We start from the raw sequence: 18,607 nt of genomic DNA, 5'->3' as shown, positions 1-18,607 counted from the left end.
CCCTGAGCTGCCCCTCTAGCCCCGAGCTGCCCCTCTAGCCCTGAGCTGCCCCTCTACCCCCGAGCTGCCCCTCTAGCCCCGAGCTGCCCCTCTACCCCCGAGCTGCCCCTCTAGCCCCGAGCTGCCCCTCTAGCCCCGAGCTGCCCCTCTACCCCTGAGCTGCCCCTCTAGCCCTGAGCTGCCCCTCTAGCCCCGAGCTGCCCCTCTAGCCCTGCCACAGGGTACTTTTAGTCGTCTCTGAACCTCATATAAATGGAATAACATTAGTACATATATCTGATATTTTTTATCCAATTGTATGTTGAGGAGATAGACAGGAGGATGCCTTTGGGCCCCCTGGTCAGGGAGTCTAATGACTCTGAGAGCTCCAAGCTCAGTGAGAGACCCTGCCTCAAAAAAAAAAAAAAAAAAAAAAAGTAAAGGATGACTGAGGAAGATACCTGATGTCCTCTGCTTTTCACATGCGAGCGCTCGCGCGCACACACACACACACACACACACACACACACACACGAATATGTACACACATATAATTACCATAGAAGAATATGTTTGCTCTGATGTATAACTGGGGTTTCTTTTTGCTTGTTTCTGGATGTAGCTCTGGATGGTCTGTAATTTGCTATGTAGATTAGGCTGGCCTTACGCTCACAGGGATCTGCCTCCTAAGTGCCTGGATTAGAGGTGTACCACCATGCCTCCTTCTCCCCCTCTTTTGTCTCTGCTTTCATACTCATGTTCACCCGATAGAGTTACCTGAGAGGTGAGCATCATCCTTGGGAACCTAGGTGCACTCGGGAGGCAGAGGCAGGGGAATGTCTGTGAGTTTGAGGCCAGCCAGTGCTCGTAACCACTGAGCCATCTCTCCATCTCCACAGGTGATCATTTCTCAGGTCAGAAATGAACTGCAGAATAATTATAAAAGTCACTGGGTGGTGGCTGCGTGTCCCTTTAGTCCTTGCACTCCACAGGCAGGCAGATTTCTGAATTTGAGACCAGCCTGGTCCACAAAGTGAGTTCCAGGACTACACAGAGAAACTGTCTCAAAAAACTAAAGTGTGCATGTGTGTGTGCGTGTGTGTGTGTGTGTGTGTGTGTGTGTGTGTGTGATCAACAGGATGTGTAACCTGCAGTTAATAGTGCCACCAACTGTCTTCTTACACCCTTGATGGTAGCTTTTGTCAATGTCAGCACTGTGTATAGTTTTTTTATGCTTCTTTAAAAGAGAGTTAGAATTTTCTATGAGAAAATAGAATTTTTATTAAGGAAAACACACGAAACAATATGTAGCGAGCAAATGAAACAAAAGGGAGTTAGGTCAGGTGGATATAAAGCTTCCTTTCAAAGCCTGGCCTGCCTGGAGCGTTCAGTTTTAACCCGTGGCTTGTGTCCCTTGATATGCCCAGGGTAGCTGTGAGATCCTGCGAATGATAGACCTGGGGTCCTCCAGTTCCTATTACAAGTGGGTCTGGCAGCAGCTGGAGCTGTTGGACCACAAACCTCTGGGAATTCACCGAAATGGTAAGTCACATGGTCACATCTGTCAGTTGGCATAGCTGTCAGGGCAGAGGTACGTCCGCCTGTCCTGGCTCCAGTCTCCAGTCTATAGAGTCATGAACATTTGATGGCAAGGGGGCAAAGAAGAGGTCTGTTTGGACCCTCCCCTTCTCCCAGCTCTAAGAACCCGGTCTTTGGTACTGCCTGCCAGCTGGTCCCTCCCTCATGCTTGATATACCCCCACCTGTCTTTCCCAGCTCGCTTCTGCTTCTCACATCTTAGATGAAGCATCTTTAATCAGGGAATTCTCCCAGACGTCTCATGCTGAAGCAGCATCTTCCACCCCAGCCCTCATTATAACCCATTTGCATCTGCAGTATTTCTGTCGTATCTGTCCTGCTGAAATCACACAGCGAATCTGAAATCACTATTAAATGGTTGTCTTCCTAGAATTCAAACTCTGTGATCCCAGGGCCTGTGGCCATCCCAGGCATCTCATGTATATTTAGAGTAACTCACTGAGTCAATAGATACTTGTATTTCACTACTGTGGATGGTTCTGGGTATGTTCTGACCTGATTGTACCTATGTATTCTCCAGTGCCTATCTAAGTTGATACATATGGCATGAATAGCTGCAATCATTCATCAAATTCTTCATATACTCAGTTTGGCTGTTTATACATAATTGTAATTCATATAACAGAAGATGTATTAGTCAGGGTTCTCTAGAGTAACAAAAGTTATAGAATGACTAGCTCTCTCTTATATAGAAAGAGGCTTTATTAGAATGGCTTACAGGCTGTGGTTCAGCTAGTTTAACAATGGCTGCCTCTATATGGAAGGTTCAAGAATGTAGGAGTTGTAAACACTCCACAAGATGGATGTCTCAGGTAGTCTTCAGCAGGTGCTGGAATCCCGAGGAAGCAGGCTCCAATGCCAGTGAAGGAATGGACTTGCTAGCAAGGTGAGAGCAAGCAGGCAGAGAGCAAGAGCTTCTTTCTTCCATGTCTTATGTAGGCTTCCAGCAGAAGGCAGGGCCAGATTAGAGGTGTTTCCTAGCTCAAAAGATCTGGATTAAAGGTGGGCCTTCTACCTCAAAGATCCAGATTAGAAATATAGATCTTCCCACTTAAAATTAAGTGAAAATCCCACAGAGGTGTGCCCTCCATTTTGGGGCTTTAGTTAATTCCAGAGTTGGTCAAGTTGACAACCAAGACTAGCCATCACTGCAGATTTTCAATAAGATACAATTTCATCTACATTTTACAGACACAGAGACCAAGGCTCAGAGAACTCAGCCTCTTATCTGAGGGTCATACAGATACTAAGCAATGGAGGGCTGCAGAGTACAGTCCCAGTTCATTAAAAGAAAAGCAAGAGCTTTTATATTTGTCAAAGGCTGCAACCATGCTCAGTGTCCATTTCCTAGGGTTGAACACAAACTGTGAAATAAAAGCTTCTAGAACCTTCCTAAGGTGGTAGTTTCCCAACTTTGAGTGGTGTTTCTGTTCACAGGAGGTTGTGTATCTGTGTGCACATGAGAGGATATGGGGGTGGGAGAGAGAGAGAGAGAGAGAGAGAGAGAGAGAGAGAGAGAGAGAGAGAGAGAGAGGAGCTATACATTTGGGTAAAGAGTTCCATCCCTCAACAGACATCCACAGTGGCTCAGGGGTTGCACATTTTTTTGAAGATTTATTTATCATGTATGCAGAGTTCTGCCTGCATGTACACCTGCATACATGAGGGCACCAGATCTCATTACAGATGGTTGTGAGCACCATGTGGTTGCTGGGAATTGAACTCAGGACCTCTGGAAGAGCAGCCAGTGCTCTTAACCTTTGAGCTGTCTCTCCAGCCTGAGGTTGCACATTTACCAAGTACCAGCTCTGACTTTCTCTCAACATTCCCTAGAGATTATATATAACCCAGCTTCTCCAAGATCACATTGTGGATGTGGCCAGTTGTTCTGATATTAGAACTGAAGCCAACATGGGTGGTGGGCAGGGGGAGAAAGATGTGGGGGGGGGGCGGTGGAGGGGGGAATGAAAGAATTTTGCAGCTTGACAGAGCCGGGTTTATTCCACATAGGAGCTGGCATTGGTTAGTATTTAAGTCATTAGACCTGGCTTCTCTAGCACTTTTCCATACAGTATCACCATTAAGAGCCTAGGCTCATGCAGGACAATAGTAGCATACATGTTTAATTCCAGCACTCAGGAGGCAGAGGCAGGTGATTCTCTGAGTTTGAGGCCAGCCTGGTCTACAGAGTGAGTTCTAGGACAGCCAGGGCCACACAAAGAAACCCTGTCTCAGGAGGGAAAAAGAGCCTACGTTTAAACTATAGGGTTCTGTGTGACACTGGACAAATGACTGTCTCCTTGTACATCATTGTCCTTGGGTCTTGTAAAATGTAAATTATGTTCCCTATATTATAGAATCATTTGGATGTTAAAAAAATGAATATACAAAACTCAGACCACTCCTTGGATGCATGAATATAGGACAGACATTTGTCACCATTATTACAAGATGACAGGCAGGGTGAAAGGGATGTCAGCTCTCCTATCTACCACCCAATGTCAATTCCTTAGATATAAAGCTGTATTGCAAAAATTTAGATATGCTATTTTTCTATTGTGGTCCAGTTCAAAATACTTTTAAATTTATCTTTTGATTTCTTCTTTGCCCTACTGAATATTAATCAGGGTGCTATTTAGTTTCCAAAGATTTTGGGGACCGTCCAGCTATCTTTCTGTTTATTATTTCTATGATAAAATAGTCGGTACAGTTTGAATCCTCTCAAATGTGTTGTGAGTTGTTTTATGGCCCAGAAAGCAATCTATCTTGGTAAATGCTCTATTTGCATTTGAAAAGGCTATGCTGTCATCTGCTGCATCGTGCTCTGCATGCCAGTCAGCTGAGGTGATTGATGGTAGTGTAGGTCAGTGGTCTGCGTCCTTCTTGATTTTTCCCATCTGCTCTACCAGCTATTAATAGAGAGCTGAGAAAATCTCCAGTACTATTTTCTCTCTCCTCCTCCTCCCTCCCCCTCTGAATCCTAGACTCACTTTGACCCATGGAACCACAGGATTGAATTCTTAATCTTCTTTTTGAGGTGTTAGAGATGAACCCCAGACTGTAAGGCTTGGCAGGTGCTCTACCACGAGCTATGTTCTTGACCTGAAATGAACTTCTTTAGAGCATTCTTTACTACCTTTCTGGATACTATTTTAGCTACTCCTTTTTATTTAATTTAGACTCCTTTGATTACTATTAGCTTGATATTTCCCTTTCTATCTCTTTGTGATTACTTTTTTGATGCCTTTGTATTTAAAATGGCTTTTTCTTTTTTTTGTGTGTGTGGAGATCAAACCTGGGGTCTTATGCATGCCAGGGAAACACCATACCACTGATCTGTAGCCACAGTCACTAAAATGAGTTTATTTAAATACTTTTAAACATTTTGATTAGTTTTGGTGGGAAGGGCGTGTGTTTGGTTTAGACTAACTGGCTACCAGACCCCAGAGGTGGTCCTGTTTCCATACCCCAGTGAATGTGGATGTGGGCGTATACAAGCTGTGATGCACTTGTGGAAGTCACAGGACCATCTCAGGATGGCCCTTGCCTTCCTCCTTGAGTGAGGTCTCTTGTTTGCCAACAAGTATGCCAGTCTAGCCGTCCCTTGCTTGGTTTCTAGTTCCATTTGTTTGGAATACCCTTTTCCATCCTTTCATTCTATGGTTGCCTCTGTCCTTGATTGTGAAGTGCAACTAATAGATGCCATTCACTATTTATTGTTTCGTTTTTTCAAGACAGGGTTTCTCTGTGTAGCACTGGTTGTCCTGGAACTCTCTCTGTAGACCAGGCTAGCCCTGAACTCACAGAGATCTGCCTGCCTCTGCCTCTGCTAGCTAAGATCAAAGGCATGTGCCACCACTGTCAGGCAAGGCAGTTTATTTTTTAAAGCCAATCTACTAGTCTGTTTTTTGATGGGAAAATTGATATCATTAAGCTTCAGAGTTATTATTAAAAGTTGTGTATTAACTCCTGTATTTTTGTTGGTTTTGTAGTGTTTGGCATTTCTTATTCCTCTTGTGCTTATTGTTCTAGCATGGTTTATTCTTCCCTGTAGCCCCTGAATGTGTTTACTTTTTTAAAAAAATTGCCAGGCAGTGGTGGCACACACCTTTAATCCCAGCACTCAGGAGGAAGGGGCAGGTGGATCTCTGTGAGTTCAAGGCGAGCCTGGGGACAGCCAGGGCTGTTACACAGAGAAACCCTGTCTCAAAAAAAATTTTTTTTTCATTTACTTTATATGGATGTATGGGTTTTGTGTATGTGCTTGCGGGATCCCCTAGAACTAGGGTTACAGATAGTTGGGAGCCACCATGTGGGTGCTGGGAGACTAATCCAGGTTCTCTATAAGCGCAACAAGTGCTCTTAACCGCTGAGCCATCTCTCCAACCCCATGTTTACCTTTCTTTCCTGGCCAAAGGAGTCTTTCAAGAATGGCTTTACTGCTCACGAATTCCTTTAGCTTGTTTTTATCGTGGGAAGCATTTCTTTCTCCTTAATTAGGACAGTTTTGCTGGATATAGTAATGTGGGTTGGCAGTTATTGTTATTCAGAACTTGAATTAGAGATCCTCCTGGCTGTATTTCCCAAGTGTAGGAAGATTAAAGGTGCCATCATGCCCAGCCCACCTTGTTTTCTGAGGCAGAGTCTCTCACTAGACATAGGGCTTGCCATGTAGCTGCGCTGTTTAGACCACAAACCCTAAAGAGCTGCCTGTCTCTCCCTCCCCAGTGCTGAGTACAAACCACCATGCCCAACTATTAACATGGGTGCCAGGATCAAAGTCAGAGATTTGTATGTGCTAGGCAAGCACTCTTCTGACTGACAAACATCTCCAGCCCCAATATGATCAATTAAGAAGAGAGCGGCTCTGAATCAAATAGATCTGAGTTCAAATTAAGCATCAGTCTTTTAGCAGGGTCTTAAGTTCTCTGCTCTTCACCTGGCCTCTCCAGGCTAATTGCTTGCCTAGCTATAATGATGGGGAGATCTAATGCAGGGTTCCCTCTGAGGGCAGGTTATGGAAGCTGCCTCCTCTTCTTTCCTCCTCCTCTTCTTCATTGACTCATAGCCTTGGCAGGACTAGAAGTTGCTATGTAGGCCAGGCTGGCCTCAAACCCTTAGAAATCCACCATCTCTGCCTCCAGAGTGCTGGGATTAAAGGTGTACACACCTCACCTCCCCCTTTCTTTCCTTGATGTTCCAGACAGCTTGGCAGGTTCCTGTGGTGTTCTTCCACAAGGCCCAATGTTGTGTTTTTCTGTGCTTTCTCTTAATAGTAATGTCTCCTATGGAGAGATTTAAGGAATTCCAGATCAAATCATATCCTCTACAAGACTTCAGCTATTTGAAACTTGTGAGACTCCAGGAAGCCAAAGAGTCAAAGGGGAAGATCAGCACAACAGAAAATAGTCTCCCAAAGTTGCTGGGCCCCAAGGTCAAGTAAGCTCTCAGCAGATGGGGTGGTCTGAATGTGGGCATTAAGGATTTTAGAGATGCTGGTGAGGGGCAAGGGTGGCAGACAGGTTGAACCTAGATGAATGGGTGTGCCTAAGGCAGCCTAGGGAAATCCTGGGTTTGGCATCTAGGACCTGTGTTAATTGCCTCTGATTCACTTAAGAGCATCAACCATTCGTTTCCTTAAGGCCACAATAATATTTTAAAGAGGGTAGAAAGGATCTTTAGCCTTCCTGAGTCCATGTTGCTGGGTCCTTTTGACTCAGCTTCTTCAGGAGACTGCCCACCTAGGGGAGCAAGCTCTACTATAGCAGATAAGAGTTTGGCTTGCAGTCAGACCAACCCAGGTTCAAATCCTGGCTTGGTCACTTGCTTTGGCTGTGCCCTTTGGTCAAGGGATCTAACTTCTAAGCCTTATGCCTTGTGGACAGTGGTTTCTGAGTCTCAGGGTCATTGTAAGCTAGTGGTTAAATGAAATATTGATAGATCATACTTAAAGCTCACAGAATGCTTAGTAACTGGCATTAAGTTATCCAGTCAATCTCCACAATGTCCTTAAAGGTGCTGTGGCTATCACCCATTTTTCAGTTGAGCACACTAAGGGTCACAGAAGGGTGAAGTTGCTTGTTCCAGGTCACACATGTAGGAAGTGGCAAAGCCAGGATTCAAACCAGATCAGCTGGTCGAACATCTGTCTTTTATCTGGTAGGGGTCTCACACTGGCATGGCACAGATGCACATTGAGACCTATGTTCTTGCCTTAACTTGACCTGAGAAACAGAAAAAGATTGCAGCTGGTGCACCACCCACTTTCCCTATCCCATTTGAAACCCAAGTATCAGAAGGTGTCTAAGCTGGGTGTTGGTGGTACATGCCTTTGATCCCAGCACTAGGGAGGTAGAGGCATGTGGATCTCTGTGAGTCTGAGGCCAGTCTGGTCTACAGAGTGTGTTCCAGGACAGTCAGAGCTACATACAAAGACCCTGTCTTGGAAAAAAAGAAAAAAGAAAACATATCAATAACGGGGTTAGTATCACTGTCCCTGTTTTTTGATGGCCTCTTCATCCGCTAACACTTCTGATCTCCTGGCCTCCATAAGAAGCAACCCATGATTTCTAGGTTGTTTTTCCTTTGATGGAATATTCCTGGTTCAAGCTTTCCCATGGGTAGAGTGTGTCTGTTTTGAGCCAGTAAGGGAGAAAGGACAAAATGGGCCCAGAGGGATGCTGGGTATGCGCTGGCTTGTGCTCTTCTTCTTGGAGGGGCAGGAATGAAGCCTGCTTGTGTATGAGCTGAGTGAGCTCCAGCTATCCTCAGCTGATGAATCTTTTCTCTATTTCTAAGCAACTGCTAGCCTGTCCCCTGCTGCCATAGACAAAAAACAAAGACAGCACAACAGGATTGCCTTTGTAAAATTAACCCCAATTTGAACAAGATTTAGGGTCTGCAGGCCAACCATGGCACCCTGTCTTTGTCTTTATAAACAGAGGCTAACCTGTGCTGCCTTTCCAACCTCTACTGTGTCACTAGGTGCATGGAGCCTCACCTATGAACAGCCCGTTCGGTTTGTAAACAGCTCTGGTTGTTGGGAATTCCTGTCCCATGGGAGCTTTGAATTAAATAGACCCAAGCTCCAACTGAGCAAGCAGCCTGAACTTTGTTCCTGGACTTCTTGTTCATCAGGCCGGCTCAGCTGCACGGGGTTATCTGCTCTTCAGAAAGCAGCCTCTAGCGACTATAAGGTTCCCTAGCTCCTTTCTCTCCCAAGTCCAGCCTCCCTTACATTTCTCTAATCCCAGCAGCAGTGGTCAGACTCACTCAGGACTCGCTGTTGAGTTTTTTTCACCTTCTTCAGAAGCGCACCTTCTCCAGGAGGGCCATCAGCAAAGCAAGGGCAGACTGCTGGGGACCTGGTGAGCTGGCTTTTTTTTATGGATCAGTTCTAACAAGCTGTTATATTTCAGATCCAAGTTTGGTCATCCAGTCAAATGTCCCATGATCAACACCAAGTTTGGTGAACTCCCCAAGGAGGCCATCGTGGGGGTCTACATGAAGGTCCACTCTCTGAAGGAAGGAGACATTGTGGTAAGTGTACTAGGAGCTTTGTTCACAGGTTAGTGTGCAGTGTGCACCTGTGCTGAGTGTGTTGAGTGATGAGCAGAAAGGCTTTGAAACACAACCTTCTGTGTTTGATATAAGAAACAGTGCTGGGCTGTTAGATGGTGTAGCGGACGAAAGCGCTTGGAAGACCACACAGTGGAAGGAGAGAACTAACCCCTGGAAGTCGTCCACTGAACACACACACACACACACACACACACACACACACACACACACACACACACACACGGTAAAATAAACTTAAAATTTTAAGAAAGAAATAGTGTTAACTTTTAAGATTGAAGGGCATAAAGCCTGGTGATGACGTGCACCTTTAATCCAGTACCTGGGAGGCAGAGGCAGGAGGAGCTTTCTGATTTTAGGACAGCCTGGTCTAGATAGTGAGTTCTAGGTCAACCAGGATTACTTAGTGAGACCCTGTCTTAAAAGAGTAAAAAAGTAAAAAATAAAAAAATAAACGGGCATTGGTGGTGCACGCCTTTAGTCCCAGCACTCAGGAGGCAGAGGCAGGCAGATCTCTGTGAGTTCGAGACCAGCCTGGTCTACAAAGTGAGTTCCAGGAGGCTGCAAAGCTACAGAGAAACCCTGCCTTGAAAAAAAAAAAAAAAAAAGGCATGATAAAGATGTTGTTGTTGATCTTTTAGAAGTCTGTATATAGGGGCTCATCGGAAAGTTACAAATCTGATAATGTATTAAATGACGAGGAAGCAGAGGGATGGGCAACTGGGGAACAAAAGGAACCAGCTGGAGATGAAGAGGCAGGGGAACAAGTGTGGTAAGGGAATGACTAAAAATAATCACTACGTGGAGCTATAACAATGTCATGCTTATGGGGAGCTGGGAGGAAGCTCAGCTGGCAAGATGTTAGGTACAAGCATGAATACCTGAATTTGAGCCACTGGGTATGGTAGCCCTGGGAAGCGGAGAGAGGTGAATTCCTGCTTGATGAGCTGCAGTGGTTTAAAAGAAATGGCTCCCAAAGGGCGTGGCACTAAGAGGGGTGTGGCCTGTTTAGAGTAGTGTGGTCTTGTAGGAGGAAGTGTGTCACTACAGAGGGAGGCTGGTGAAGGGCTCATATATGCCAAGCCACCCCACTGAGACTGACCACTTCCTGTTGCTGAGGAGTCAGTATGTAAGAACTTTTAGTTCCTTCTCTAGAACCATGTTTGCCTGCATGCTGCCTTGCTTCCTGCCATGACAGTAATGCACTAAACTCTGAATGGTATGTGAGCCACCACAATTAAATGTTTTCCTTTATAATAAAGTTGCTGTGGTTGCCAGGTGGTGGTGGCTAACGACTTTAATCCCAGCACTTGGGAGGCAGAAGCAGGAAGATATCTGTGAGTGAGTTCGAGGCCAGCCTGGTGGACAGAGTGAGTTTCAGGTCAGGCTCCAAGGCTACACAGAGAAACCTGTCTCAAAAAACCAAAATGACACCTGAGATTGACCTCAGTTTTCCATGTACAGGCACACACGAGAACATGCGCTCCACAAAACCTATTACTCTGTATACTACTCTAAAAGTTAACTTCCAAAGCTTTCTACATAAAAACATAAAAATGTCTTTATTTGGGAGACACAAATCACAGTATTTACAAACAAGTCTGGTGAGGTGGTACATGCCTATGATCCCACCCTTGGATGGCTGAGGCAGGAGGATTACACATTGGAGGCAATCCTGGTCTGCACAGGGAGACCCTACCCTGTCTTAGAGAAAGACAAGCAGTTTTTAAATGAGGCTTCAGATGCTGCTAAGTGATGCATGCTTGTTCAGGGACCCTGGGTTCAATCTCCAGCACTGCAGTGAGGGACAGGGGAGAGAGAGAAAGAGAGGGAGGGAGGGAACAGAAGGGAGGAGGGGGGAGCTGGAAGATGGCTGAGTCCTTGCTCTTGCAGAAGACCTAGGTTCACTTCCAGCACTAACATGGCAGCTAACAGCCATCTGTACTCCAGTTCCAAGAAATCCAACACCTTCTTCTGACTTCTGTGGGCACCTGTATATACACACACCCAGGCACACACATATATAATAAATAAATCTATTTTTAAGAAGACAAAGTGTTATGCCTACCAGGTTTCCTCAGCCTCCAAGGAAGTGATTCCTGATTGCAAAAGCAACAGGTTTTTATTGCTAAGAACCAAACCGGCTGGGACCTCACTCTATCAGAAGAGTAAGGCGCCTGCTTACAATTGTGCATTGTTTTTAAAAGGAAAAAGGGAAAGGGAGGCTTGAGACTGCTAGTCTCAGTTCACAAGGTTTCCAAGGTTACAGAGATTTCACAGAGTATAAAGCTTCTTTACAAGTTTATCATGGATCAAAGTGAATAGTAACTGCCATTTGTTTAGGCAAGACTGATTAGCACACCTGCAAGGTTAGAGGATTTTTCTTTTTTCTTTTTTCTTTTTTTTTTTGACCGGCAGGCTCAGTGGCCTTGTTTTTAAGATAATGGGGCAGGGAGGCTGTTAACACAGCTGGTGGTGGGCTCCAGCTTTCTCCTTTATCTCCTGGGCTCTGGTCCCGTGCTCTGCAGTCAGGAAGTTATCCTCTCTCTAGTTTTCCCTTTTTGCCATAAGCCCTAATTTATACTTCTTAGTTATCAATTTCCCATCACAAAAAGAGAAAACTCATAGGTGGAAGTCCTGGACATCCCTTAAAACAATGAAGTAGTAAGTCGCGGATGTCACCGCTTAGCACTCTTGTTCAGCACTGTCCTCTCAAAGTCCTCATTTGCAGTACATTAAGAGGAGAAAAGGAAAGCTGGGCCTTGTGTTACAGACCTACCACCCCAGGTACTTGAGAGGCTACAGCAGGAGAATTGCAAGTTCAAGGTCAGCTTAAGAGAGAGAGGAGAGAGGCTCTTACTATTATAAAGCTCTAACTGTCCACTCACTATGTAGACCAGGCTGGCCTAGAACTCACAGATATCCATCTGTCTCTGAATTCTAAGTGCTGTGACTAAAGGCATGATTGACCATGTATGTTAAAAATTAAATTTTTAAAAATATTTATCAAATTATTATTAGCCTCCCCCCCCAAATGTATGTTTTTTGAAACAGGGTTTCTCTGTGTAGCCCTGGCTGTCCTGGAACTCACAATGTTTAGACTATGATGGAGAAACAAGCCATAGGGCTTTTCAGCATGCAGACATGGCTGGCTTGCCTCTGGTGTTTCTTAAATGTTTACTTTTTTAATACTGGTGATCAAACCTAGGGTTTCATACATGCTAAGCAAATTGCCCTGCCAATGAGCTACATCCCTAGCCCAAGAGTGAATCTTTTTTTTAATCTTTTCTGTCTTCCTTCTTCTTCTTTAGATTTTTCAGAAAGGGTCTTACTCTGTAGCCCAGGTTGGCCTGTATCTCACCCTATAGCTCAGGCTGTCCTGTACCTTACTGTGTAGCACAGGCTGGCTTTGAAGTTTTGGGTGATCACCTTGATTCTATATATGTGCTGCTACACCTGGAATTGAGTGAATTTTAATGTATGCAATTTAAACAAAACAATCAAATACCGAGAAAGACAGATGTGTGTGGTGCTGCATACTTATAACCTCCACTGCTCATGGGGCCTGAGTGAGAAGAGTATGTGTTTAAGGCCTTACGGTCTGTCTGGGCTACAGAGTCAGCCAGCCTTAACCCTGTCTCAAAATAAAAACATGAAAAGAAAGCCAAGAATTCAGCTTACGGTGTAACATTTCCCTAGTATGAATGAGGTCTTGGTTCACTTCCCCAGAATCACAAAATAAATACATAAATTAATTAAATTATTTAGGTCAGTGGGTCTCAGGAAGGAATGCAAGCTATAACAAGAGAATCTGATGGGCGTTGGTGGCACATGCCTTTGATTCTAGCACTCGGGAGGCAGAGGCAGGCGGATCTCTGTGAGTTTGAGGCCTGCCTGGTCTACAGAGTTAGTTCCAGGACAGGCTCCAAAGCATGACAGAGAAACCCTATTAAAAACAAAACAAAACAAAAACTAACAAACAAAAAAAAAAAGACAAGAGAACCCAAGTGTTATATACAAATGAAACACCCTCCATGAAAGGTAAAGTAGATAGTTTGTTCTCCACAAGGGCATGGGTGATGCCCAGATGTCACATAGTGAATGGGTGGTATAGAGAGAACTGGGTGTCTCGAAATTGAAGTGGGAATTTACAGATAAGTAGAAGTTAGACAGGTACATATGGGGATGGATTAGGGTTGAAGACATTATCATGAACTCAGTTTAACTCAAATACTTAGAGAAGCTTATATGGAGAGATGGCTCAGCATGTACTGCTCTTGCAGAGGAACAGAGTTTGATTCCCAGTACCACTAAGTGACTCATAACAACCTGTAACTCAAGCTCCAAAGGATCTAACATCCCCTTCTGTCTTCCATGGGCACCTGCACACATGCAGCATTCAGATACATAATAAAAGTAATAACAAATCTTTAAAGGTTGGAGAGATGGCTCAGCGGTTAAGATCACTCACTGCCCTTGTAGTGGATCTGAATTTCACTTCAAGATCCCACAGAAGGCGGCTTACAACCACCTGTAACTGCAGCTTCAGGGGATCTGACGCCCTCATCTGGACTCGTCAAGCAACTGCACTCACACATCTACACATAATTAAAAATAAAATAAAAAATAAATCTTTAAGTGTAGGAAATCAAATGTAGCAAGGCATAGTTGCACACACCTATAATCATCACAACTTGGGATACTGAAGCAGGCTGGTCGAGAGTTTGAAGCTAGCTTAGACTGCATAAGGGCACCCTGTTCAGGAACAACAGCAACAATAAAACAATAGAAAAAATCCATAAAAAGAAACAAACCCCTGTATGTAGTACTGGATATAGAATTCAAGGCTTTGTGCATGCTAGGCAAGGACTCTACCAACGCAGCTATTTCAACACACACACACCCTCCTTGAGCACTGGGTACTGGAGGCTTGAGGGTCACTAATGTCTCCTCCCCACATTGCTGAAGTCTTTGTTTTGTTTTTCTAGACAGGTTTCTCTGTGTAGCTCCTGCTGTCTTGGAACTCATTCTGTAGACCAGGCTGGCTTCAAACTCAGATATCCATCTGCCTCTGCCTCCCAAGTGCTGGGACTAAGGCATGCACCACCACCGCTCAACACATTGGCTGGATCTTGACTGCTGAGAAGCTGGAGTAAGTCTCTGGACCTGAAATCCAGCCTCACAACTCAGCCTCAGAATGTCTTCTTAAAGGGCACCTAGTGGCAGCGTGGTGGCACACTCTTTTAATCCAAGCACTTGGGAGGCAGAGACAGGTGGATTTCTGTGAGTCTGAGACCGGCCTGGTCTATGTAGTGAATTCTAGGACAGCCAGTGCTATGTAAAAAGACCCTGTCTAAAAATCAATAAACAAGTAAATAAATAAGGGTGGGGGTATTCTATCTGCATGGCACATAGCCAGACCTGTTGTCTTTATCACCTTTACAAATGTTAGGAATAAAGCTTGTGGGGGGCCTTGGAGGATTCCCTGGTAGTCCAAGGACAAACATGCCAGGCAGACAGAGCTTAAGTGATAAGTTTTATTAGAAAGGAAAGGGAGACGGGGGAGAGAAGAGAAAGAGGGAGAGAAATGAGGGAGAGAGGAAGAGAGAGAGAGAAGAGGGGAGCAGGAAAATCTTGTCTGCCCCTTCAGAGGACCAGCAAGAAAGAGAGCAAAAGTGGGTGGTCCTTTGCACCTGTACACAGAATATGTAATGACTGAGCTGACCAGGGCACTGCCTGAGTGCATTCTGCCAGGTGACAGGGGCGGGCCAGCGTAATGCCTGAATCCTTACAGCATGTATAACTACAGAGGAGCCATTTCCAAGAGCAAGGGGTACCACATGAGCTTCAGAGAAGACAGCAAATGATCTTAAAGTCGGTGAACATAGGGAGAGCATATGGCCATGGAAAAAGATGGGGATGCCTGAAAAAGAAAAGGCCCAGAAGATATTGGTTTTTTGTTTGTTTGTTTTTTAAGTCTTAAAGAAGAGAAAATGACCAGGTAGTGGTGGTGCACACCTTTAATCCCAGCACTTGGGAGGCAGAGGCAGGCTGATCTCTGTGAGTTCATGGCCAGCCTGAACTACTGAGTGTGTTCCAGTACAGCCAGAGCTACACAGAGAAACCCTGTCTCAAAACAAACAAACAAACAAAACAAGAGAGAGAGAGAATGGGTCAAGGCTAGGCATGGTGGTGTTATGCCCGTTCTAGCACTCAGGAGGCTGAGGCAGGATGGTCACTCAGACCCAGGTGAGCAAGAGTTCATCTCAAAGTGAATGAATGAATGGACAGATTTGACATTGGACATGGAGAAAGTTCAAGCACAGTGTGAGGGGCCCTGGGAGGCGCATCTGCTGTGTGGTGGTGGGACAGAGGACCTAGAGGCCCCTGGTGTTCCCGGACCTGGTACAACTGTGCTGGTGGGTAGCGAATGGAGCCCCGACTGCTCCTCCTCAGCAGCACGCAAAGCCCCAGAAAGATGCCCCGCTCCAGGCCCCATGTTTCTAATCTAGAAAATGCTGGTGGATCTGACTGCTCTGTGAGGTTTACCTTTGTGTAACTTCTCCCTAGGGCACTCACCATGCCTTCCTTCCAGAAAGTCTGCGTGACCTTCGACCCTTAATCCTTTTGAGCCTGGGAACGGAGTTGATACGGGTGAGAAAAGAGAAGTTTTATGAACTGATTGATGAGGAGACGAAAGAAAAGATGGTAAAGACAGATGTGGACTACCCCAGGTCAGTGCCAGGAATGTCCATGAGGCCTTTGGTTCTACCCAACAAGACTTCCATTAGCAAAAGAAAGTGTGCGCGTGCGCATTAGAACTGCTGTTGATAACTGTGAACTGGGTTGCAGTCTCTCATGCTACTTTTAGCATTGTGTTTCAAAGAGCTAGCTCTGAAACCGTTTCTCCTCTCTGAGTCAGCCATCTACTTGTGAATTTGTCTTTATGAAGTCAAAATATGGGGAAAGCTACATACATTAAGATGTGCATAGCATCCACATCCACAGTAAACAGTGGCACACACCCATGTGTGTCACACTGAGAAGACAGCTTAGCAAATGGTGCTGCATTCTTTGGAGCTAGAGAGATGGCTGGGCTTTCTTGGTAGAGTCCAGTCAGCAAAACAAAAGAAATTGGGGCTGGAGAGATGGCTCAGCAGTTAAGAGCACTGACTGCTCTTGTAGAGGACCCAGGTTTATTTCTCATAACCGTATGTAACTTCTGACCTCTGAAGGCACACACTTGGTGTACAGACATCCAATCATATATATAATATATGAAATATAAATTTCAAAAGAGAAATTAACCAGATATGTATTTCTGCTAGTGTAGGATACACATGGAGTTAGGTCTCAAAGAAACCCAGGACAAAAGGCTGGTTGAGGTTCCTATTAACATATCAAGGTGGTGGCACATGCCTTTAATCCCAGCACTTGGGAGGTGAGACAGGTGGAGCTCTGTGAGTTTGAGGCCACCATGAACTACAGAGTGAGTTCCAGGACAACCAGGGCTGTTACACAGAGAAACACTGTCTGAAGAAAACCAAAAGAAAAGAAAAGAAAAGAAAAACACACGTCAAAGGGGACACTGGCTAGCTCTTCCCAGCACGTCTCACCCCACCCCTACCCTTCCAGGGGCTTGGCTTTCTCCACCTTGGCCTCTTGGTCCACAGCTCCTTTCTTAGGCCTGCCCTTTCTCTTCCTCTCTTGCTCCCTGCTTCCCCATGGTCTGGTTTATTCTGCTGGCCATGTTCAGTCTGGACCCTTCCAGATGCTTTTGACCGTCCTTCCTCTCATATCTACAACAAACCTTTTCCTTGACCATACCTAGGAGCAGTCATGTCCCATCTTTTTTTTTTTTTTTTTTAAACTCAGACTGACTTCAGGGTGTGTTTTCAGGTGTATACAGGTTTTGTGTGTATGTGAAAATTTTAGCCGTTTATTTTTAAATCGGTGCGTGTAGCATTAGGTTTCATTGTAGATTTCCAACCCAAATTTATTTTGTTAATTCTCCCCTAACCTTCTGACCCACCCTTGTCTCTTCTGACCCACCCCTCCTTGTGTAGTCTTGACACTAATAATGTACAGATTCTATTGTGAACTAGAGAAACAACATGACGAATTTACTAACCCTGACCTGTTACTCAGGGCAGTCAGACATTTAAGTAGGAGATAATTGAAGTTGGGCATGGCAGCTCATTCCTGGGATCTCAGCACCAGGGAGGTGGAGGCAAGGAGGTCAGGAGTTCAAGGCTATAACAGTGAGTTTGAGAGAAGTCTGAGCTACATGAGACCCAGTCTCAAAACTCAAAACAAAAACAAAAGGAACTGAGTAGATTTAAGAAAAAATCATGAGCAAATCAAAGAACAGCTTATATGTAGATGCGGCCAAACTTGGGGCTATTGGAGAAAGAAACAAGTTGAAAATCGCTGGTGGCTTCTTCCAGCTTCAGAGCCCCATTCTCTTGTGGATCTTGAGTGTGACTATTAAAGAGGGTCTCATGGAGCAGCCTCCTGGATGAGAGATCTAAGGTGCCTCAGCTCCCTCCCACAAATTCATAGGGCGGGGCGGGGTTTGTGGGGAGCCCGATGTACCATCTCAATGATGCCAGACAGGATTCTGCCTTCACTAATGGTTGAGTTTATGGTTTCCCTGACTACCCAATCACACGGGAGATAGGTCCATCAAGCCTCATATTTAAACTGAGGTACTTGTCCTGAGAATGCCATAAGCTAGAGAACTTAAAAACTACCCCTTCACAGCCCAGGTCATGGCACACAAGACAAAACAAAGAGCTGACTACAGTGATATAGCCACAATTTAGGAGAGACTGGGGTTTGGAGCTATTTACTCAAAAAGTAGATTAGAAATCAGTATGACCCTCAGTGTCCATGGATGACATGCAGTTTTATCTTTATCTCGGACTCTGGATCCAAAAAGAAATGGTTTCCTAGGGATGTGTAATTAGGTGCTTATCCGTCACAGGTTTTGGCAAATTCCTTTGGCCTCTTCAAGCCCCATAGTTCATGTCTGTGAAATGGGTAGCTCATGCCTTTATTCTCAGCACTCGGGAGGTAGAGGCAGGCAGGTCTCTGAGTTCAAAGCTAGCATGTTCTACAAAGGATGTTCCAGGACAGCCAGAGATGTTACATAGAGAAACCCTGTCTTGAAAAGCAGAAAAACAAACTAACAAAACCAAAAGAACAAAACAAAAGAGACTTAGCCAGTGTAAGGGTTAAACGCTGTGGTAAACACTGGGTCAGAGTCAGATAATGTTCTGTGTTGTGTAATAAGATGTGAGTTAATGGAACTTTTGAAGAGGGGCCTCTCCAGTCCATATGTTGATAAATGTCTGCCAGCCAGGTTGCTAAGAGGCAGGGGCAATCTTGCCAAATAACATGCTGATTTCTGTGATGTGAGTATACCATCCAGCCAATTTCCAGCTACCAAT

General features: G+C 45.0%; 1 protein-coding gene across 1 annotated transcript in view; it reads left to right on the top strand.

Annotated features, from left to right (window-relative positions):
• The window catches only part of Cnbd2 (cyclic nucleotide binding domain containing 2), a 42,673-nt gene that overhangs the window by 22,020 nt on the left and 2,046 nt on the right, over positions 1-18,607 (top strand). Inside the window, exons 8-11 of the mRNA XM_051188163.1 lie at positions 1,407-1,521; positions 6,854-7,016; positions 8,996-9,116; positions 15,726-15,889. Of these exons, the coding sequence (XP_051044120.1) occupies positions 1,407-1,521; positions 6,854-7,016; positions 8,996-9,116; positions 15,726-15,889 (563 nt within the window). The remainder of the gene's footprint in view (positions 1-1,406; positions 1,522-6,853; positions 7,017-8,995; positions 9,117-15,725; positions 15,890-18,607) is intronic.

This window comes from Phodopus roborovskii, unplaced genomic scaffold (assembly GCF_943737965.1).
Source record: "Phodopus roborovskii unplaced genomic scaffold, PHOROB, whole genome shotgun sequence".
NCBI classification, from domain to species: domain Eukaryota; kingdom Metazoa; phylum Chordata; class Mammalia; order Rodentia; family Cricetidae; genus Phodopus; species Phodopus roborovskii.
The sequence above is the reverse complement of the archived record's forward strand: the minus strand, read 5'-3'. Positions and strand labels throughout refer to the sequence as shown.